The sequence below is a fragment of the Sorex fumeus genome, unplaced genomic scaffold (assembly GCF_029834395.1).
Source record: "Sorex fumeus unplaced genomic scaffold, SorFum_2.1 ptg000199l, whole genome shotgun sequence".
NCBI lineage: Eukaryota > Metazoa > Chordata > Mammalia > Eulipotyphla > Soricidae > Sorex > Sorex fumeus.
The window spans coordinates 1,745,419-1,769,341 of record NW_026606256.1 but is presented as its reverse complement, the minus strand read 5'-3'; the positions used below and the strand labels follow the sequence as shown (position 1 = coordinate 1,769,341).

The window sequence follows — 23,923 nt, the reverse complement described above, 5'->3', positions numbered from 1 at the left end:
ATCCTCAGGACCCCGCAAGGGAGCCGGTGACTATTTGAAGAACTTGTTTCCACCTGGGCCCACAAGCCTCCCCTGTTTATTTATTTAATTTTAAAAGTTAGTTCACAATATTTGGTGACATTTAATATTCAAACAACCATCCCACCACCATCACACCTTCCTATCACCAAATTCGGGATGTTTCCATCCCAAGCCCCAAGCCCTGTTCCAAAGCACACAAACGAAATAATGTATTTTGTATTCTCTGTTATGAAGAACTGCTGAACATGCTTACAAAAAAGTGTTCATAAAGGAAACAGTGTGAAGACTGTTCTATTTTGGCACGGGCCGTTAAGACATCCTATAGGATATCACTAACATGTTGTTAAAGTTTGGGTGGTGTAAGCTTTGGTATATATATCTGAAAATACGTGTATATGTAGCACTGTCCTGTAGCACAGTCCTCCCGTTGTTCATCGATTTGCTCGAGCAGGCCCAGTAACGTCTCCATTGTGAGGCTTGTTGTTACTGTGTTTGGCATATTGAATATGTCAGGGGTAGCTTGCCAGGCTTTGCTGTGCGGGTGGAATACTCTTGGTAGCTAGCTGGGCTCTCCGAGAGGGGCGGAGGAATTGAACCTGGGTCAGCTGAGTCGGCTGCGTGCAAGGTAAATGCCCTACCCACTGTGCTATCGCTCCAGCCCGTATATATGTATATATGCATCACGATCACGAGGATCACGACCATCCTGTTGTTCGTCAATTGCCTCGAGCCGGCCCCAGTAACGTCTCCTTCGTCCTAGCCCTGAGAAGTTTTTAAAAAGTGCCATATTCAAGGTTCTTTCAGGGTTAGGAGAATGAGACCCATCATTGTTACTGGTATTTGGCATATTGGGTACACCACGGGGAGTTTGCCAGACTCTGCCGTGTGGGCAGGTTACATTTGGTAGCCTGCCAGTTTGTCCAAAGTAAAAATGAGATAATAAGGTGTCGCATTCACGGCCCTGTGCTTCCGGGAGCTGGGTTTTATAGTCTCTGGGTCTTGGCCGTTGATGGGATTACACGGCGCCAGGGGGCCAGTTGGTGGGTGTGACACCTGCCTACTGGAATATGGAGGATCTGGGTGGAGGATGCTCAGCCCCGATCCGAGCAGGCTTGGAGATCTCAGCCCCAGGACCCGCATACCTTTGTTCCTCTGCCAGTACCTTCATGTGTGTGGAGAGTGGTCTCAGCATGGTGGTGGCTGGTTCTGGAGGTCTTCAGCAGCGGGACCCGGGGCTGAGATCTCCAAGCCTGCTCGGATTGGGGCTGAGCATCCTCTACCCAGATCCTCCATATTCCAGTAGGCAGGGGTCACACCCACCAACTGGCCCCCTGGCGCCATGTAATCCCATCAACGGCCAAGACCCAGAGACTATAAAACCCAGCTCCCGGAAGAGAACAGCACAGAGTCTCCTGCCCCCGCGCCTGGCTGTCCTCGCTGGGGCCCCTTGAAGGGAGCGGGTTGAGTTTTCCTCCCCACCCCGACCAGGGCTTCGGCTGCCGAAGACCTCCAGAACCAGCCACCACCATGCTGTATATATGCATATATATATATATATATATATTTCCCTTTATGATTTGTTGCCCACTATCTGGACCCCATCAAATGTGATGTGGTAATTATGGAGAATGGGTAGGGAGTGTCTTTTTTTTTTTAATTTTATTAGTGAGACACCATGAGGTACAGTTGCAGACTTACAAATTTTTGTGCTTGGGTTTCAGTTATACAATGATCAAATACCCATCCCTCCACCAGTGCCCATTTCCCACCACCAGCGGATCCCAGTATCCCTCCCACCTCCCATCACCCCCATCCCACCCTGCCTCTGTGGCAGGGCATTCCCTTTTGTTCTCTCTCTCTTATTGGGTGTTGTGGTTTGCAAAAGAGGCAACGGGTGGCAATCATGTTGGGTCTATAGTCTTATGATGTGTTGCATGGCCACTTTTGCGGCCACGCTTTCCGGGAATATGTTCCCTCATATGTGAGGCTCCACCGAGCATGTGGAGAGAAGCCTTGAGTAAGGCAGTGGTTGGGTTCTGGAGGTTTTCAACTGCCGGGGCTGGGTCTCTTGGGGGCAGGGAGGGCTCTGACCTGCCCCCCTCAAGGACTCCCCTATTTAAAGCCCTTTGCACCTCTGGAGCTAGATAAGACGCTCGCACAGGGGATAAGCCTCTGCATGCGGCTGACGCTGGTTCCATCCCCAGCACCACAAGGAGCCCAGAGTAAACCCTGCAACTCTGCAACTATAATCCTTCCCATCTCCTGCGCCCAAGGGCTCCGAGCCTCCCCGGACACCAAGACCAGCCTTAGGCGGCCCGAGCCCCACCAGGCTTCCTCTGGGTTTTCCCCTAATTGCTCAGTTGTGCCCCCAGTGTCCCGCCCGCGCCTCCGGCCACCTCTGAGTCCTTGAGGTCTGCGCTCTCAACCCTGTGGTCCAGCACGGGGTGTTCTTGCCTCTTGGTGCATTTCCCCCACTTCGCCTCACCCCTTGGCAAACCTAGAGGTCACTCACTTCATGGTTTCATGTCTCTGCCACCCGCCTGTGCCTGGAGAGTCTGGGCATCCAAGGCTGCACGTGGCATAAGACCCCCGAACCCCAGAATCCGCTTCAGCTTGCCCGGCCCCAGGCCCAAACCCCTGAGCCCTGTCAGAGAGGACCCCATGGCTTCCAATCCCCCTTCTCTGCCCTGCGCCTCACAGACACCCCTGGACCCCAGCGATATTCCCTCAAGGAGGCATCAGGATTATGCCCCGGAAGCAGTTGGGAGAAGAAACTGTGTTTAAGAAAGAGGTCAGTCTCAAATCGAGTCTCCAGAAAGTAGGTTTCTAATAGGCAGAGCCACAACGGAGCCAGAGGCAGCACTATGTGTGTGTGTGGTGGTGGTGGGGGTGGGGGCACTGCCTTTGCATGTGGCTGCCCTAGGTTCGAACCCTGGCATCTCATATGATCCCTCAAGGCTGCCAGAAGGAACCCCTAAACCCAGAGCCAGGAGTAAGTCCTGAGCACTGCCAGGTGTGACCCCCAAAACCAACATCAAGAAATAAGATAAAGAGTCTAAAGCAGCAACTAAGAAAGCATGGGCTGAAGAGATAGGACAGCGGATAAGGCATCTGCCTTGCCATGGCTGACCTGGGTTCAATCCCCAGCACTCTATATGGCCACCCGAGCTCCACCAGGAATGATTCCTGAGCACAGAGCCAGAAATAAGCCCTGACCACTTCTGGGTGTGGCCCTCTCCCCACCTTCCCCCCCAAAAAAAAATCAAGAAAGCATTCCATAGCAAAATGAGTCAGAAAGAGAGGGACAGACATAGAAAGATTGCATTCATCTGGGGATCATAAAGTAACAAAATAGGAGACTAACACCCAAGAATAGCAGAGATAAGTACAAGGAGGTTCACTGCATGGCTTGGAGGCCAACTGCACATGCTGGGGGAAAAGGCAGCTCAGATAGAGAAGGGAGCACCAAATAAAGGGTGTTGGGATGATCCTCCCAGGATGGGAGATGCGTGCTGAGAGTAGACTTTAGACCAAACATGATTGCCACTCAATGCCTCTTTTGCAAACCAAAGCACCCAAAAGGAGAGAAAGAACAAAGGGGAATGCCCTGCCACAGAGGCAGGGTGGGGTAGAGGGGGTGGGGGGGAGGGGGGGTTGGGAGGGACACTGGGATCAGTGGTAGTGGAGAATGGGCACTGGTAGAGGGATGGGTTTTCAATCATTGTATAACTGAAACCCAAGCACAAAAATTTGTAAGTCTACAACTGTACCTCATGGTGTTTCACTAATAAAAATCTAAAAAAAAAAAAAACAAAGATTGATATACTGCATGGTTGTACTGAAATATACAAATACTTATCACACACACACACACACGCACACACACAAAGAAAGCATTCCATTTACAATAAAAGCAAAATGAACAGGAATAAGCCTAATCAACAATGTGTAAGACTTGCACACTTAGAACTATAAAAATTACCACTGAACTTTTAAGAAAAACACAAATAAATGAGAAGATGTTCCTTGTTTGAGGATTGCAAAACTTTAGAATTGATAATAATAAGTCCAGACCATCCAAAGTGACCTATAGATTCACTTGACAATTCTTATAAAAATCATAGAAGCATTTTTTTTACAATGGCACTTTTGCAGATATAGACAGATTCATCTTGATATTCAAGAGGAATCTCAAGGGAACCTGAATAAACAAAAAGAAAAACAAATTTGGGGACCCACACGTCCAGTTTTCAAATAATATTACAGAGCTACAGCAATCAAAACAGTGTGGCACTGTCATAGCAATGATCAGAGTCTGGTGAAATGAATGGAGAGACACAAATAAATCCCACACCATGGTGAACAGATTTTCCAATAAAGGTGCCAAGAATGAATCTCTTCAACAAATGGTGCTGGGAAGACTGGAGATTCTCATGCAAAAGAATAAGGTTGAGGGGCTGGAGCAATAGTACATCAGGGAAGACATTTGCCTTGCAAGCAGCAGATCCAGGTTCAATCCTAGCATCCCATATGGCCCCCCCAAGTACGGCCAGGAGTAATTCCCGAGTAGAGAGCCAGGAATAACCCCTGAGCATCGCTGGGTATGACCCAAAAATACCCCCCCCAAAAAAAAGGTTGAATCATAATTTCCTAATAACATATTCAAAAATGAACTCAGGGGCTAGAGAGAGAGTACAGCAGGTAGGGCATTTGCCTTGCACGTGGCCGACCAGGGTTCGATCCCTGGCATCCCATATGGTCTCCCAAGCACTGCCAGGAGTAATTCCTGAGTGCAGAACCAGGAGTAACTCCTGAGCATCGCTGGGTATGACCCAAAAAGAAAAAAAAATGAACTTAACATGGGCCAAAGAGCTAAAACTAGAAAATCCTTAGAAGAAAGTCTAGGGCAGAAGCTACACAACTTTTGGGGGGCTGGAGCAATAGCACAGCGGGTAGGGCATTTGCCTTGCACACAGCCAACCTAGGTTCGAATCCCAGCATCCCATATGGTCCCCCGAGCACTGCCAGGAGTAATTCCTGAGTGCATAAACCAGGAGTAACTCCTGTGCATCGCCAGGTGTGACCCAAAAAAAGCAACAACAACAACAAAAAGAAGCTACACAACTTTAGATCTATCAAGAATTTCTTAGCTATGACACAAAAGACAGTCAGCTAAAGAAAAAAGAGAAACCGGACTTGATGAAAGCATAAATTAGTGCATCAAGGTACTCTAGGGGGCGGAGAGCTGGACCCCAGGGTACGTGCCCTGCACATGGGAGACCAAAGTGCCATCCTGACACCACAAGATCCTGAGCACTGTCTGGAATGACACCAAGCACCATGGGGTGTGGGTTCCCCTGAAAAATAAAGGGCCAGAGAGATAGTACAGTCCACAGGACACTTGCCTTGCATGCGCTGTCCTGGGTTCAATCCACGGCATCACATATGGTCCCCAAAGCATCACCAGGAGTGATTCCCGAGTGCAGAGCCAGGATTGAGCCCTGAACATCACTGGGTGTGGCCCAGAAACAAACAAACAAACAAACAAAAAGGAAAAAAAATAAAGAATTCTAGGGACAACATGGAAGGTCACCCACAGAATCGGAGAAAATATTTTCAAATACTATATCTAATAGCAGATTATCATTCACAGGCCAGAGCAATCACATCATGGGTAAGTCACTTGCCTTGCTCAAGACTGACCTGGGTTCAATTCTCAGCATCCCATGCGGTCCCCTGAGCACTGTCAGGAGTGATTCCTAAGTACAGAGCCAGATGTAACCCCTGGGCACCTCCAAGTGTGGTCCAAAGATAAAAACAAACTAACAAAAAATAAATAAAAACAGATTAACATTCAGAATATGGGACTGGGGAGATGGGACTGGGGGTACCAATTTGCCTTGCATGTGGCCCACCTGGGTTCAATCCCTGGCACCACATTTGGTCCCCCAGAAGTGACCACTGAGCACAGATCCAGGAGTAAGCCCTGAGCACCAACAGGTGTGACCTAAAAAACAAAACCCAAACAAATAGAACTCAGAACATGTGGCTGGAGAGACAGTGCAGTGGATAGGTGCATCCTTGAGAGTGCCTCGCAAGGGTGTGACTCCCAGCACTCCATGCGATCCCCTGAGCCCACCAGGAGTGATCCCTGAGCACAGAGCTAGGAGTAAGCCCTGAGCACTGCCAGATGTGGCCCTGGCAAAAACCATTTTTCTCTTCCCTAAATATATGAAAATCCAAAACTCAGTACCACTACCACAAACAACAACAACAACAACAAAACAGATTTAAGAAATGTTCTAAGGTGGGGCAAGGAAATTACTTCAAAGTCTGGAGACCCAAGTTTGATTCCAAGCACCAAGCTAGACGTGCTCTCCTCCAAAAAGAAAAAAAAGAAAAGAAAAGAATGGAAGGGTAAAAACAGAACAGCGGGAGGGCGAGTGCCTTGCATGCAGCCAACCCAGGCTTAATCCCCGGCATATCATATGGTCCCCTGAGTACTTCCAGAAGTATTTCCTGAGTTCAGAGCCAGGAGTAACCCCTGACCATCTCCAGGTATGACTCAAAAACCAAAAGAGAGGGGCTGGAGCGATAGCACAGTGGTTAGGGCGTTTGCCTTGCACGTGGCTGACCCGTGTTCAATTCCCAGCATCCCATATGGTCCCCCGAGCACTGCCAGGAGTAATTCCTGAGTGCAAAGCCAGGAGTAACTCCTGAGAATCACCGGGTGTGACCCAAAAAGCAAAAAAGCAAAAAACAAACAAAAACAGAGAGAGAGAGAGAGAGAGAGAGAGAGAGAGAGAGATGAAAAAACTTGAATGGACGTTTTTCCAAAGAGGAAAAATGGCCCACAAGGTATTTAACATCACTAATGATTAGGGAAATGTAAATCAAAAGCATAATGAAAGCTGAAGCAGTAGCACAACTGAATGGGATGCACGTTTAGCAAGCAGGAGGTTGGGCTTTGATCCCTGGAACCACATGATCTCCAGAACACTCTCAAGAGTGATCCTTTGAGCACCAAGACAGTATTTTACATTCATTAGGATGGCTACTAGGTAAGATAGTAAAGCAGCAGCGGTCAGGAGGTGGAGGAACTGAACACTGGGCGCTATTAGGAGCTTTTTAAGCGGCCCAGCTACTGTGGGAAACAGTCTGAGAGCAGATTCCTCCAAATATTCCAAACAGGGGCTGCAGTGCAGCTCAGGGCAGAGCACTGGTCTTGCACGTTGGGTTCTCACCTGCAAAATAAATAAATCAATTAAATTAAATTAAAATAGACTCACTGCATGAGTCAACAATTGCTCTTCTTGGTAGCAGTCCAAAAGAACTGAAGTCAGGGTGTTAAGGAGATATTCGCACACCCTTGTTCATGGCACTGTTCACAATGGTCAAGACGTAGAAGGAATGCAAACATTGTCTATAGATAGGCGCGAGGTAACGTAGACAGAAAATGGAACGTGATTCAGCCCTTCGGAATGCAGGCAATTCCCCGAGAGGCTACATATGGATAAACCCTAAGGATATTACGTTAAGAGAAATAAGCTAGTCACAGAAAAAGGACAAATGCTTTATGATTCCACTGCTATGAGTCACCTAGAACCATCCCATTCTTAGGAACAGAAAGCAAAATGATAGTTGCCAGGTCTGGGGGTGGGGATCGTTCTGGTAAATGGGGATAGTCAGATTTACAGGATGAAAGAGTTCTGAATGTTCCCATTACAGCTAAGGGCAGATAATTGACGTGATTGAACGAGACCCCAAGGTTAAGACCGTAAATCTTGCTATGTGTTTTTACCACAATAAAACATTTCTCTGAGGGGGGAGGGGGCTGAACAAATTTTAAAGTTAAGCAAGGAATAGGGAGAAAATATCTAATGGGCAAGTGGTTATTCTATCTCATATAAAGAGTTCCTGGCCCAGAAAGGTAGCACACACTTTGTGTGTGTGAGGTCCTGGGTAACACACACACACACACACACAAAACACACCGAGTTTCCTCAATCCAAAAGAAAATCTGGGGCAGGAGTAATAGTACAGTGGGGAGGGCACCCGCCTTGCATTTGGTCAATCAGGTTCTATCCCCGACATCCCATATGGTCCCCTGAACACCGCCAAAAGTGATCCCTGAACACAGAGCCAGGAGTAAGCTCTGATCATCACCAGATGTGCCTCTCTCTACCCCCATTAAAAAAAAAAAAAGGTCAGTAGTTTCAAAAGAGAAACAATGGGTAAAAAGCACTTGTTCTAACAAATCAATGGAAAGATGTAAAAGTCACTTGAATTTAAAAAATATTTCTCTGATTTCACCAAGATTTTTTTTTTACACATTGCAATGAGTCAGCTTTAAAAACCAGTTGTATTGGGCCAGCGAGATAGTACAGGGGTTAATGCACTTGCCTTGCATAGAATCAACTCTGGTTTGATCTTGGCATTGCACACAATCCCCTAAGCACCACGAGTAGTGACCCCTGAGCAGAGCCAGGAGTATCCCCTCAACACCACTGGATATGCCCCCCCAAATAATAATAAAATTAATGAATAAACAACAACCGTCACATCAATGACTTGTCAGGAAACAGACCGCAAGCTTTATTTTGAAGAGCCTGTGAGAGGGATGAGGTGAGAGAGTGTGGAGGATTTGGTAAAGGAATTGAGCAGCAGGCCAGAGCCATAATACAGTGGGTTAGCGTGTTTGCTTTACCTGTGGTGTATATGGTCCCCTGAACCCTACCAGGAGTGATCACAGAGAGTAGAACCAGAAATAAAGCCATAATCATGCAGGGTGTGGCCCCCAAATTAAAAACAAAACCAAACCAAAACACAAACTATTTAGGGTAGTGATTCAAACATTTTTAGACTGGAGAGACAGTGCAGCTGGTAAGGTGCTTGCCTTGCATGCAGCCAACCTGAGTTTGATCTCTGGCATCCCTGAGCACTCCCAGGAGTGATCCCTGAGCACAGAGCCAGGAGTTACCCCTGAGCATTGCCAGGTGTGGCCCAAAAGACAAGCAAAAAAAAAAAAGGATATTGAGCATCAAGAAATCACGAAACTAACAATAAGACCTGACAGATAGCACAGCACAGCAGCTAGGGTCAACCAGGATTCTATCCTTGCACCACATATGGTCTCCCCCTTACCCTAACACCCCTCGAGGTGTGATCCCTGAACAAAGCAGAGTGTGACACCCACCCCCCAACAGACAAACCAAAAGAACTAACAATGGGGAGGGAGACATATAACTGCTATAAGGCACGAGTTCGATTTCCGACATCACATATGAGCACAGTTCAGGAGTGATCCCTGAGCAGAGAACAAGGAGTAAGCTCTGAGCATCACTGGATATGACCAGGTAGGCAGGAAAGCAGGAAAGCAGGAAGGCAGGAGGGATAATGGGGAGGGGCTAGAGAGATAGTACAGTGGTTAGGGTGTTTGCCTTGCATGTGGTGAACCCAGGTTCAATCACTGCACTGCATGTGATCCCCAAGTTCTACTAGAAGTGATCCCTGAGCGCAGAGCCCACAGTTGAACCTGAACACACCCGGATGTGCCCAAAAACCAAAGGGGGGGAAATAATGGGGAGACCTTCCCACCTTCTAACCTAAAAGCGGTCAAAATAGTGGAATTCTAGCAAGATGCATTTGAACAAAGGCTTTGTCGCAGCTCGGAGCTGTAAGGAGAAGCTGAACCCACCAGCCTCTCCTTACCCAGGAGAAGGCAGTCAACCTCTCAGAAACACCCCAAGGGCAGGGAAAGGGCGAACTGACTCATTTCACCGGCACTCCCATGAGACCCCACGTGAAGAGTGAAAATCAAGGACAGATGAAGACACTGAGGTGTTGTCCTATTTGCCCAAAGTTCACACAGGTACAGAGGAACTGGGCTTTGGACCTGGACAGTCTGGAGGGCTCATGCCTGAGCCAGGGCACCTCTCCACCCCCTGTCTTCCCCTTTCCAAGATTGCAAAGCTTTTTTTTTTTTTTTTTTTTGGCGTTTGCCTTGCACGTCGACCAAGCCAAGTTCGATTTCTCCGCTTGTCGGAGAGCCCGGCAAGCTACCCAGAGTATCTCGTCCGCTCGGCAAAGCCTGGCAAGCTACCTGTGACATATCCGATATGCCAAACACAGTAACAAGTCTCACAATGGAGACATTACTGGGCCCACTCGAGCAAATCCATGAACAGTGGGAGAGCAGTGCAGTGCTTTTTCTTTTTTGCTTTTTGGGTCACACCCGGGGATGCACAGGGGTTACTCCTGGCTCTGCAGTGAGGAATTACCCCTGCAGGTGCTCAGGGGACCATATGGGATGCTAAGACTCGAACCTGGGTCAGCTGTGTGCAAGGCAAACACCCTACCCGCTGTGCTATTGTTTCAGCCCCCTGCGAAGTATATCTTGGCGCCACAATTTTAGGACAGTAATATGACCACTTTCCTTAAAGATGCAAAAATAATATGACCCCCAGCAACTCTATGCCTGGGGCACAGAGTCCAGCAACACACTGAAATACCGGAGGTTGGTTTCTTGCAACACTGATAACGCCCCGGGGAGACTGAGCCAATCACAGTGCGTTGTCTCTTTCCCTGCTCCGTGATTAGTTTATACCGGGCACGTGATAGTCCCAGCCAATGAGACGGGAAGGAAGGTTCGTTTGGGTGTCTCGGGACTGGCTTTACACGTCTGTAATCTCACTCCCGGTTTCCCCTGGATATTGTCCCTTCAAGTGTCGACGTCTGCAATTTTATCAGCTTGATCCCCGGAAGACCTAGAGTCCCAGAAACATTTTTCTCATTGATTGTGGAAGGGCTTTTCTTCCTGCTTAAATTACTTTGGCTTGGGTTTTCAGTCCAAGGGCAGAATAAATTGAAAACCGTGAACAGATAAAGATAAAATGCAAAGAATGAAATACAAGTGAGGCAATCTTGCAGACACATCAAAATCAAACACATCCAAATGCAAGCACATCAAAAGCATCAACATCACAGATCAATAGATTCGGATCTATTTTTTTTGACCAACTGTCAATTTAGAGCTCAGCAACGGAGGGAGGAACACAGGTACTCAGAAGTCAATCTGTAAAATTGACGCGGAGAACCCTATAGGATCAATAAATGGGTTCCCATTCACACACGCACACAAAACATACAAAGCCAAAAATACTGGTGCCAGCAGAGAAATTGTGCAAGGGCTAAGTCATGCTTCATATTGGGGAGTTGGCAGGAATGAATCCCCTCTTCTGAGCATGGAGAGTCCTGAGCACCATTGGATGTGGCCAACACTCCCTCTCTTGAAATACAACCAATCACAGTTATGGACTAAAATTGATTCCTAAGTCTAATTATTAACCATCTCACCACTATTTATGCAACATCTAGAAACCGGAACAGTGAGAAAAACTGATAGTAAGAAATTGTGACTTCCTCCCGCTTCCCTCTCTCTGCTTTTGTGACGAAGGGTTTGCACACACATGTGTTTGATTGTAGTGTTTGAGTTGCTGGACAAAGGTCCTACTTTTTAGTTATAGATTTGGAACACACTTGTTTGTAGTGTAGACAGAAACGGTTCACAGTACTAGGGATCGCAGAGAGCAGAGCTGCCAGGATCGTGCCAGCCCAGGTGGGCAGTACCAGGGACAGATCTTGAAGCCTTGAACTGGTAAGGCAGGTGCTTCAGCCACTGACCCATTTCCTAGCCCAGGGATTATTCCTTTGTATTTTTGGTTTGGGGGCCACACTCAGCTGTACTAAGGCCTTGTCTTACCCTGGCTCTGTGCTCAGGGCAATGCTCAGGGGGCCATATGGGGTTCCCAGGGATTAAACCTGGGTTGGTCCCATGCAAGAAGGCAAAGTCCCCTACCCTGGGGGCTCTGGGCCCCAGGCTTATCCCTTTTTAAAATGTGTACATGCATGGACCAGCTAGGACAGTGGGTAGGGTGTTTGCCTTGCACACAGCCAACCCCAATTCTATCCCCAGCATCACATATGGTCCTCCAAGCACCACCAGGAGTAATTTCTGAGCAGAGCCAGGAGTGACTCCTAAGCACAGTTGGGTGTGGCCAACCCCCCCAAAAAAATAAATAGAAAACATTTGTACATGATACTGTGGTTTAGGGGCTGGAGTGATAGTACAGGGGGTAGGGCATTTGCCTTGTATGCGGCCAACCCGGGTTCGATTCCCAGCATCCCATATGGTCCCCTGAGCACCACCAGGAGTAATTCCTGAGTGCATGAGCAGAGTGCAGAGTAATCCCTGTGCATCGCCAGGTGTGATCCTAAAAGCAAAAATAAATAAATAAATAAATAAAAGATACTGTAGTTTATATTTGAAAAACAAAAGGTTTTTACCTCATAGGGAAACATGACTAAGCTATTGCCTGATAATTATGTACCAAGATGTCTGAGCTTTACTTCCAAATCTTGCCCAGGGTGTAGGGGAAACAAGATAACCCCAAGCAGAACCTTCTCAGAGCTGGATGCCAGGTACACGCGGACGACTCGGCATCTATCTTGCTTCACATATGTTTACAACCTTTCAACGCAGAGCACTGTAAAGAGGTAGCTCAATAATGCCAAGAAATACTTTGCAGAAAGGCCTTCTGCTCTAAGGTTACCAAACTCGGCCCCGCGTATCCTTCCCATCATCACATAACCGTGTTTGCATCTCTCCCGCCTCCAAATGCACACAGACAGACACAAGACCGTTTCCTTGACTTTGTGACTCCAAACAGATACCACCCCATTGCTCTGTTCACCTTTTCAACCTTTTGGTTTCACTTCCTCCCCACTTGACCTCCAGTCGGAGCCTCTTGGCTGCTCCTTCCCCCTTTCTCTGCTCAGCACTGCTCCGGGGCCTCCTTGTCGTTAAGAGACACTTTTATTTTTTTTCTTTTTGGGTCACACCCGGCAATGCACAGGGGTTACTCCTGGCTCTGCGCTCAGGAATTACCCCTGGTGGTGCTCAGGGGACCATATGGGATGCTGGGAATCGAACCCGGGTTGGCCGCGTGCAAAGGCAAGTGCCCTACCCGCTGTGCTATTGCTCCAGTCCCGAGACAATTTCTTTTAAATGAAGCAAGATCTTTTTTTTTTTAACTTTTATTTGATGAAATCAACATGATTTACAAAGTTAGCCATAGCTGAGTTTTAGGAATACAATGGTCCAGCTCCAATCCCAGCACCAGGATCAACTTCCCTCTGCCAGGATTCTGGGTTCCCTCACACACACACACCCTCCTCCAGCATAGTTTTGGTTTTGCTCGAGCGGGCCCAGTAACGTCTCCATTGGAGACTTTGTTGTTACTGTGTCTGGCATATCGAATACTCTCGGTGAGACTTTGTTGTTACTGTGTCTGGCATATCGAATACTCTCGGTAGCTTGCCGGGCTTCCGAGAGTATTCGATATGCCAGACACAGTAACAACAAAGTCTCCAATGGAGACGTTACTGGGCCCGCTCGCGGAGAGCCCGGCAAGCTACCGAGAGTATTCAATATGCCAGACACAGTAACAACAAAGTCTCCAATGGAGACGTTACTGGGCCCACTCGAGCTTATAGTTTTGGTTAAACAAAGTTTACTTAGAACGGTGTGAGGGGGGGGAGAAAGAGAGGAATGGTGAGTCCGGAAGAGAACATGGGCTCCTACAGAGCGGAGAAGAGCAAGCCAGCAAGGACACGTGTTCAAGGGAGAGCGGGGACTGACTGATGGGCCTTTACAATCTCAGGACATTTTGTTTTGTTTTTGTATGTTTGGGGGCCACACCCAGTGGTGCCCCGGGCTTCCTCCTGACTCTGCTCAGGGAGCACTCCTGGGGATCATTCTGGAGATCCTGCACAGTGTCTGGGATCAAGCTGGAGTGGGCCACCCACACCCAATGTCCTGTCTCTCCAGCCCCTCTCAGCATATCTGACAGTTCACATCCTCATCCTCACTTCTGCCCATTTGACTCCACTTACCTTTCCTTCTTCCCCTAACCCTGTCCCTCCTCTCCCGGGCCCTCTCCTTCCTTCCCTGGCCCTCTCCCTTCTTCCCCAGACCCTTTCCTTTCTCCCCTAGCCTTCAACCTGCTCCCCTAGGACCTCACCCTCCTCCCCAGGTCCTCACACTCCTCCCCTAGGCCCTCACCCTCCTCCCCTGGGCCCTCACCCTCCTCCCCTGGGCCCTCACCTTCCTCCCCTAGGCCCACCCCTTCCTCCCCTAGACCCTCACCCTCCTCCCCTAGGCCCTCCCCTTCCTCTCCTAGGCCCTCACCTTCCTCCCCTAGGCCCTCACCCTCCTCTCCTAGGCTTTCACCCTCCTCCCCTAGGCTTTCACCCTCCTCCCCAGGATCTCCCCCTCCTCCCCTAGGCCCTCCCCTTCCTCCCCTAGACCCTCATCCTCCTCCCCTAGGCCTTCACCCTGCTCCCCTAGGCCCTCACCCTCCTCCCCAGGCCCTCACCCTCCTCCCCAGGCCCTCACCCTCCTCCCCTAGGCCCTCCCCTTCCTCCCCTAGACCCTCGCCCGATACCCCTAGGCTTTCCCTTTCCTCCTCTAGGCCCTCACCCTCCTCCCCTAGGCCCTCCTCTTCCTCCCCTAGGCCCTCACCCTCCTTCCCAGGCCCTCACACTCCTCCCCAAGGTCTTCACCCTCCTTCCCTAGGCTTTTACCCTCCTCCCCAGGCTTTCATCCTTCTCCCCTAGGCCCTTCCCTTCCTCCCCTAGGCCCTCACCCTCCTCCCCTAGGCCCTCACCCTCCTCTCCAGGCCCTCACCCTCCTCCCCAGGCTCTCACCCCCCTCCCCTAGACCCTCCCCCCTCCCCCAGTCCCTCCCCTTCCACCCCTAGGTCCTCTCTCTCCTCCCCTAGGCCCTCACGCTCCTCCCTAGGCCCTCACGCTCCTTCCCAGGCCCTCACCCTCCTCCCGTAGGCCCCTCTCACCCTTCTCACCTCCAATCACCTCCAGCTCCTCCACTCACGAAGCTGTCAGAAGGTAAAGGACATGGAGGGCAGCTAGAAATGACGGATATGACGCACTGGGGCAACGCTGAGGATGGGATCGTCCAGCTTCCAAGCCGCTCATTAACCTCTCAGTGACTCAATTCTCCCCCGAGTATTGGGGGTGCCATTTCCGACACACAGACTCTCATTCCCATTCTCAGGGAGGCCGGGGGTGTTGGGGGGCCGGGAGAAGGCTGCAAGGAGGGAGAGGCCATGGCATCCAGTCTCGGGGCCACTGGGACCACAGTGAGCTGCTGTCATTCTGCCTCGGTGGCCCCGTGTCTTGGCACCAGCGACAGTTTTGCCCACTGCCCATGGCCCTGCCTGCCGAGCGAGCGAGGAGTCTGTGTAAACCGTGCCAGGAAGCAGGGACAGCCCCGCCCCCATCCCTGGCAGCAACACCTGCACCACACAGACATTCCTTCCCCAAGGGCTTCGCTTCTTGGAAAACACACAAGGCAGCTTTTCTCCTCCCGCGGCCGCGGCCAGGAGTGCAGAACGATCAATCGGAGAAAGTGGGGGGGAAAGAAGCAACTGGATCAGCAGCTAAATTCACGGAGCGTTTGGAAAAGATGGACGCCGATTTCCACGTCGGGTGAGGAGCAGCAGGCCCCACGGCAACGAGGCAGGGAAGAAAGGAGTGCTGAGATGCCGAGGGGTGGGGGCGCGCGTGTGCCTTTAGGAAGAGTCACCCCCAACAGACCCCAACCTAGGGTGGAGGGGGCAGGAAGGAGCCCCCTCACTTGGCATCCCCCCCCCGGTCTGCAGCACCCACACCCAAGGGCACCCCTGCACCTGACCAGCTCCTCCCTCGCACCCACAGCAGCAGTGCAGTTCCCCACTCCTGCCCTCGCTTTCCAGGGTGGGTGATAACGCATCCACCGGCCAGTGTGGTCCTGTGCCCAGAGCTGCGGGTCTGTGAGCTCAGCCCAGTGTGAACCATGCGATGGATGCACAGGAAGAATGTTTCCAAACACGAGTGCAGGCTGGAGCATCTCTGGCGACTGGTCTCGAGAGGAGCAGAGATGGCCCCGGGTTTCAAATCAGGTCCCTCCACCACCCCCCTGCCCCCACCCCCACTCCTGCAGGCTAAAGCAATAGCAAAGTGGGTAAGGCACTGATATGACTTTGCACTCAACCAACCCGGATTGCATGACCAGCACTGCAAAGGGTGCCCCGAAAAACTGCCAGGGTAATCGCCAAGCACAGAGCCAGGAGTAATCTCTGAGCACCGCGGGGTACGGTCCAGGACCCAAAATGCAAAGCAAATGCACATTCTTTCTACCTCCTGCATCCCCCCAAAACGGAAGGGGCCTTCCCTGGCCCACGTGGAGAATGAGCATGGGAAGGGTCCCAGCTGTCACTAGCAGCAGGGGGGCGGGGGGAACACCCCGTGTGTGAGAACCTGGCTTTGATCCCCTGGCACCTGAAACAAACAAAAAAACCTGCAGAATCTGTGTTAGTGATGAGAATGTAGGGGGGATGGGGCAGTGCAATGATTGGGGGGCGGGGTGCAGAGTCTGGTAGGTTCTGGAGAGGGGAAGCGCGGGAGAAACGGGCTCAGCCTGGAGGATGCTTGGAGGGGAGGCAGGTGGGGGGGGGGGGTCTGGAGGATGCTTGGAGGGGAGGTGGGGGGGGTCTGGGCGGCTCCTGACACAGAGCCCCGGGGGATCAGGTGCACCCACACCGCCCAGGGGCCACCCTCAGCCGCTCTGACGAAAGCGGGAGAGGGCTGGTTGGCGGCGGCAGGAAGGAAGGAGCCAAGGCTCGTGGGTCTGGGGGAGGCCCAGGGGATTACCGGGTCCGGAGGGACGGGCTAGGGCGGATTATAGAAAACAAAGTACAGGCAAGAAGGGGCAGCTGCGCGCGCACTGCGCCACCCGATGATCCCGGAGGGCCGAGCCGGGGGCGGGCGCGGGGGGAGGCCGGGGACACCCCGCGGGACACTCGGGGGTTCTCCGAGCGGCGCCGCCGCCGCGACCCGGCCCCACCCGCAGGCCCGCAGGAATTTGCCCCGCTGACCTCCCCCGGCGCGCTCCGGTCTCCAAGGCGACCAGCCGGGGAACACAGGCCCGATTGTCCCTGCTCAGCGGGGCAGGTGAAACCCCGGCCACGTGACCGATACTGGGCCAGGTGCGGTTACAGGACACCCGCCGCCGCCTCCCCGCCTTAACCCCTGCGCCGCCGCTGGGCCCCCGGCCGGCCGTGACGACATCCCCGGGGCCCTGCGCCCGCCCCAGCCGCGCGGTCCAGCAGCTGCGTCACCTTCCGCCCTGCCCGCCTGGGTCTCAGCGCCCGGGGTGGGCGACAGACACCAGCTTGTCTTCGCAGGGAGGTCAGAGCCCAAACAGCCGCTTCCCACCCTGCCCGCGGCCAGCTCAGCCTCTCTGGGACTCCAGGCACCCCCCCACCTCCGACCGAGAGAGACCCTCACCCATCCACAGCAAGTCAGCTGACCCCTGTGTTCACCAGCTGGGGGAGGCCTGGACCGCCCTGGGGGGATTCCCTCCCCTAACACCCACATTTGCAGCCAGGAGCAAGCACGCACGGGCGCGGGGGGGGGGGGGGGGGGGGGGGTCGGTTCGGAGCGCCCTGCGCTGGGGTCCAGCACTCAGGAAACCCTTAGGCTATCTGGCCCCTAGGTCCCTAGGTCCCCTGTCTCAGGGGACGCCAACAAGCCGGCCCACTGGCGTGGGGTGGGGGTTGGAGGCTGCTTGAAACCATGTTTTAATTATATCTGGTTTCCGAGGACACCGGTGGTGCTCAGGGCTTATTGCCAACTCCACACTCAAGGACCACTCCTGGTTCAGGGTGCCAGGGATCAAACATGGGTCACCTGTGTGCAAGGCAAGCGCCCAACCCACTGTACTCTTTCTCCAACCCTGAAATCACGATTGAAATGCTCCATTCTATAGGAGCTTGGGTAACAGTACAGTAGGGAGAGAGCATTTGCCTTGCATGCGGCCAACCAGAATTCCATCCCTGGCATCCCATATAGTCTCCTGAACACCTCCATAGTGATTTCTGAGTGCAGACCCAGGAGTAATTAGCCCCTGAGCATCGCCAGGTGTGGCCCCTTCTACAAAAACAATACAGAAATACTCCCCTTCTATGTCACCAGCCTCACCTCCTGCCCCTTACTGATCCCCTAGAAACACATGCCTTGATCAGCTCCTCCAAGAGCCTGCCCTTTGGGGCTCTGCCCAGCACAGATGTCCTCAAAATTCCTTTGTGACTATGCCACAACACAGGATCATCCCCTCTGCAGTTTTCTGAAGTCCCAGTGACCCAGAAAAAGCCCTGGGGCGCCAGAGCCATAGTACAGCTGTTAAGGTATTTGCCTTGCATACCCCAGGCTCTATCCCAGCACCCCATATGGTACCCCGCGCCATACTCCGAGCCCTACTGGAGTGATCCCTTGAGCCCAGAGCCAGAAGTAATCCCAGAGCACTGCCAGATGCGGCTCCAAAAGAAAAACGATCCCTCCACAAGCCCTCCTGGGCTCCAGAGAGATGGGTCAGGCATTTATTAGACCTTGGTCAGTTTCCCCCAACTATGCCCCCAGGAAAGGCCAATGCAGGTGCAAGGCCAAGAGAGGGCATTGACCCAGCCGCCAGCTGAACCTTCACCTCAGCCTTGGTTGGTGCCCCGAACCTTTGGTCACTCAGTAAAATTACCATTGCACTTTGCACTAAGAATGTGGCTGTGTGCCAGAGCAAAGCACATGTTTGCCTTGCACGCGGCTGATCCAGGTTCAATCCCTGGCATCCCATATGGCCCCTTGAGGCTCTGCCAGGAGTAATTCTGGAGTTAATTCCTGAGTGCAGATGGCGGCCAGAGAAGCCAGTTCTAACATGATGAACTCTAGCAAGTGTTCTGAGAACACAGAGCAGAAGAGATTAATTTCAATTGCAGAAATCTGAGTTGGATTGGGGAGATAGGCCTCAAGGGCCATCAGGACTGGAGCTCAGGGAGTGCTAGGCAGTAGCAGGCAGAGTCTGAGTGAGGTGAGGAGAGGACCTGAGGTTCTGCACCCAGGCACAGCTCGGGGCACCGTGTGTGGGCCCATTCAGTCTCCAGCACCGTCCCCGTGTCCAAGCTCCATCTGGGTGACACTGGAGTTCCTGTGCGCCCTACAACCTGGGCCTGGGACAAGAGGGTGGCAGCTGAGAGAAGGACGGGCTGAGTCCAGTGGGGCGGGAGGATTAGTGCTTCTTTAAACTGACGTGGGGGCTGAATAAATCATCTGTGAAGGAGTCTGGATTCCGGTGACCACGACTTCTACCGTCCCTTTCGAGCGTGGACGACGTGCAGATAAAGCGGTGCTCAGCTGCGGGGCACGGCGCCTCCGAGGCGGCGCCCCGACGACCCGGGGCCACTCCTGGCTCTTCCCGCGCCGTGCTGGCCACCCGAGGCGATGCGAGAGGAGCTGAGGAACAGGACACCCGCCGCCCGTGGCCCAAGCCCCAGACACTCGCAAGCTGCGGAACCCGTTCCGGCTACGCAGGCGTCTGCGCCGGAAGGAGCTGGGCAGGGCTTCGTGAGGGGCGTGGCCCGGAGGCGCCTAGCCCCGCCCCACCCGAAGGGATTACGTAATGGCGAGGGGCGGGACAAGCTGGTCTCCCGGATGAAGTAAGGAAACCGGAGCTCAAGCCGGCAATGACACGAGAGGGACCGGGACGGGGGTGGAGGCGGAGACGGGGCGGGGGCGTGGCTAGAGGCGAAGGCGGGGTCAAAAGTGAAAACTGGAGGCGGGGCCATCAATGGAGGCGGAACTAGAGGCACGGGCAGGGGGCGGGGCCAGAGGCACGGGCGGAAGGCGGGGCTCGAGGCGCGGGCTGGAGGCGAGGCCAGAGGCGCGAGCGGGAGGCGGGGTAGGAGGCGGGGCTATAAGCGAAGGCGGGAGGCGGGGCCATAAGCGAAGGCTGGAGGCAGGGCCAGAGGCGCGAGCGGGAGGCGGGGCTCGGGGCGGGAGGCGGGGCTCTAAGCAAATGTGGGAGGCGGGGCCATAAGCAAAGGTGAGAGGCGCGGTCGGGAAGCGGGGCCATAAGCGAAGGCGGGAGGCGGGGTCAGAGGCGCGAGCGGGAGGCGGGGCTCGGGGCGGGAGGCGGGGCTCTAAGTAAATGTGGGAGGCGGGGCCGTAAGCAAAGGTGAGAGGCGCGGTCGGGAAGCGGGGCCATAAGCGAAGGCGGGAGGCGGGGTCAGAGGCGCGGGCGGGAGGCGGGGCAAAGGGACCGTTCGAGGACGCGTGAGGCAGCGACTCCCGAGCATGCTCCGCTGGGCCCGCACCTGGCGGCTCCCCCGTAGCGGGGTTGGCCCCTCCAGCCTCGGCTTTCCTCGAGAGCCCGTCGCACTCAGCAGCAGCGGCCGCGGCGGCGCCACGCCGAGGTTAGTCAAGGGCAACTCGTGGGCGCCGCGTCGCCCCTCCCCCCGGGCCGGTCCCTCCTCCCCTGGGCTCGGGCCCCTCCCCCAGCCCGGCCCCCGCCGCTGACACCCTCCCCCGTCCCTGCGCCTTCCCGCAGGCCAGTGCCGCTTGCCTACAACCTTCTGGACGGGGAGCCGACCCTCCCGGCCCTCGTCTTCCTGCACGGGCTCTTCGGCTGCAAAACCAACTTCAACTCCATCGCCAAGGGCTTGGCCCGGCAGACCGGCCGCAGAGTGAGCTTCCGGGGGGCGGGGCCCCCTCTGACCTCCACGCGGGCCACGAGGGGGCTGGAGGGTGGCCGGAGCCGGAATGAAAGAAGCTGGTCTGGGGCCGACTTCATAGCTGACCCAGGACCTGGATGGACCGCAGCCACGCGTGGACCGGCATCTGCGGGCTGCCCAGTGGCCGCACCCTCCCCACCAACTGCCCTGCCTCCCCCAAAGACTGGGGTCTCTCTGGGCTGCTTCTGAGCGCCAACTGGGAGACGAGGCTCCGCTTCCTGGCCTCCCTAAGGCTTGCCGCCCGGCCAAGCCAGACCTTTAAAGATGTGACCACAGGGGCCAGAGCAGTACAGCTGGGAGGGCTTTTGCCTTGCATGCAGCTGACCTGGGTTCTATCCCCGGCATCCCATGTAGCCCCTAAGCCGCACCAAGCGTGATCCCTGAGCACAGAGCCAGGAGTAAGCCCTGAGCACCGCCAGATGTGGCGCAAACAGCAGGAAAGAGATGTACTCACAGGTGCCGGGCCATCTCTTCTTGGGCACACTGACCCTGGGCCCTGTACCTTCCCCCATCCCTCCTTCCACTTCAGGATTTCTCTCCAGGCTCTGGCCCCTCACCCTACCGACCCAGTCTCGCCCCACTGCCCAGGTTCTCTTGGTGGATGCCCGGAACCACGGCGACAGCCCCCACAACCCAGACAACAGCTACGAAGCCATGAGCCAGGACCTTCAGGAGCTCCTGCCCAAGCTGGGCCTGGTGCCCTGCGTCCTCATTGGCCACAGCATGGGAGGCAAGACCGCGATGCTGCTGGCCCTCCAGAGGGTGAGCTCCCGCGCGGTCACCCCAGAGCACCAGGGAATTCTGCCTGACTCCCACAGCTGGTGTCCACGGCCCCCTGCCCCCCACAGCCCGAGCTGGTGGACCGTCTGATCTCCGTGGACATCAGCCCTGGAGAGACCACGGCTGTGTCAGACTTCCCGGCCTTCATGGCAGCCATGAAGGCCATCCGCATCCCGGATGGGTTGCCCCGCTCCTCTGCCCGCAAGCTGGCCGATGAGCAGCTCAGTCCCGTCATCCAGGTACGGTGACCCCCGTCCTCGGGGGCTGTGGCCCACTGGGACCCTTCAAGGGAAGGGTGGCCTCACAGGGGACCCCCAACTGCCACCCCAGGATATAGGCATGCGGCAGTACATACTCACCAACCTGGTGGAGGTGGACGGGCACCACGTGTGGCGGGTCAACCTGGACGCCCTGACACAGCACATGAACCAGATCATGACCTTTCCTGCCCACCAAGACGCCTACCCGGGGCCCACCCTCTTCCTCCTCGGTGGGAACTCCAAGTTCGTGTGGTAATTCTCAGCCCTGTAGGGAGACCGGCGGGGGGTGGGGGTGTGTGCCTGAGAAGCATCCCTGAGCAGGGGCCGTCACCTGACTCCCATCTCCCCCGCCATGTTGTTCTTTCTCCTCCCCTGCCTCGCACCCTTCTCGGCACTGCCCACCAGCCCCAGCCACCACCCCAAGATCCGGCAGCTCTTTCCTCGTGCCCAGATGCAGACGGTGCCCAATGCTGGCCACTGGGTCCATGCTGACTGTCCGCAGGACTTCATGGCTGCTGTCCGCGGCTTTCTGGCCTGAGAGCTGTCCTGGGGCCTGCTCCAGCCCTGCACACAGGCCCAGGCGGGCACCGCGGAGGACATGAAGATACAGAGATGCTCAGATCCTTCCCTTTAATGAGTAAGGTACCGCCCGGCCCAGGGTCTCTCAGCGCCAGTGCCCCCACCGGCCCAGGGGGAAGTGGCCCCGGGGGGCCCTGGCCACTCTGGAGTCTCCGGGGGTCCCCGCAGCTCCCCGGGCCTCGCGCTCGTGCCGCAGCTGAGTCTCCACCTGCCGCTGCACCAGCTGTTGCATGTCTTCCTGCGGGCAGGAGAGCAGGTTCAGGGGCGGCTCCGTGCCCGCCCCCCCCAGCCCCCGGCAGCATGCCCACTCTACCTCCCAGGCCTCCACCTCCTGCTGCAGCCTCAGTTTCTCCTCCAGGACTTCCAGCAACTGGGCCTCCACAGCTTGCAGCCGGGCCCTGCAGCGGTCCAGCTCTGCCTCCACGGCCCGCTTCCTACCGGGAAGGGAAGGGCACTTCGAGGTGGCGGTGCTGTCCTTCCGGGAGCCTCCCGCTTCCCCCACCCCTCCCCTCCCACCACCTCCTCTTCCCCTTCCTCCTCCCGCCCCCCCCCAGCCCTGAGGGAGCCCTAGGCCCCCCACCCCACCCCTGCAGGGTGTTGCCTCTCACTTGGCAATGGCCTCATCGCGTTCCCGCAGGGCTTGGTCCAGCGAGGGCTCAGTCCCAGGGTCCCCCAGTGCTCCAGCCACCCTCCGCTCTGGGCTCTGGCCGGGAAAAGCGATGGGAGCCGGGGTGAGCTCGTCCAGCTGGGTAGCCTGCCCTGGGCCCTTCACCTCGCCCTGGGGCTTGATGCTAGAGCCAGACGTCCGAGGAGTTCAGCCTGTGTCCCCGGCGGCCCAGTCTGCACGGTGCCATGTGAGGGGGTGGCTGGCGTCTGACCCGTGAGCACTGACGCTTTCTCCCCTGATCCCAGGAGGAGGGTTCGGCTGGCTGGGGAGCGCACTTACCCCTCCGGGGCCCCAGACGGAGAGGGAGGGCAGGGCAGTGGGCTGACTGGGAGGCTAATCAGTGGGGTGGGGCTGGAGGACTTGGCCCTTTGCTCTCCTTGGAGGCTGGGTGCCCCAGCAGGCCCCGCCCCAGCCCTCGACACGCCCCCCCCTCACCTGGTGGAAGGGGGTGCTCTGCTGCCATCGGAGGATGGGGAAGGAGGGTCAGGTTCCCCTCCCCGCTGCCCACCAGCCAGCCCTTCCCCGAGTGGGTACTTGGACTGACATCAACACAAGACGACCCAAACAGTGCAGTGACCAGTGACAACGGAAACAGAACTGGTCTCAGCAGGAAGCTCACCAGTGGGGGGGACAATGGGGCAGTGGTGGAGGGAAATGGACGCTGGGAAGGGGAGTGGGCCTGGGCTGGGTCATACGTGAACCCCACCTTACACAGTATTGTCAAGCACGGTGCCATGTCTACAATTAAAAAAATCAAATTTCAAGAAGACAGTCCAACAGAAAACTGAAGGGTGTGCTGCAGCACAGCGGGGAGGGCCTTGCACGCCACTGACCCAGGTTCCGTCCCTGGCATCCTGTGTGGTCCCCCAAGGACCGCCAGGACTGACCCCTGGGTGTAGAACCAGGAGCAAGCCCTGAGCACCACCAAGGGTGACCCA

At 54.8% G+C, this 23,923-nt stretch overlaps 1 protein-coding gene across 1 annotated transcript; it reads left to right on the top strand.

Annotated features, from left to right (window-relative positions):
- The first annotated feature begins 20,170 nt into the window (after positions 1-20,170).
- Positions 20,171-23,688, top strand: ABHD11 (abhydrolase domain containing 11). The gene is made up of 6 exons (XM_056108261.1): positions 20,171-20,381; positions 20,516-20,651; positions 21,288-21,461; positions 21,548-21,718; positions 21,810-21,991; positions 22,145-23,688. The coding sequence occupies exons 1-6, from the start codon at positions 20,263-20,265 to the stop codon at positions 22,275-22,277; spliced, it is 915 nt and encodes a 304-aa protein (XP_055964236.1). The 5' UTR covers positions 20,171-20,262; the 3' UTR covers positions 22,278-23,688.
- The last annotated feature ends 235 nt before the right edge of the window (positions 23,689-23,923 follow it).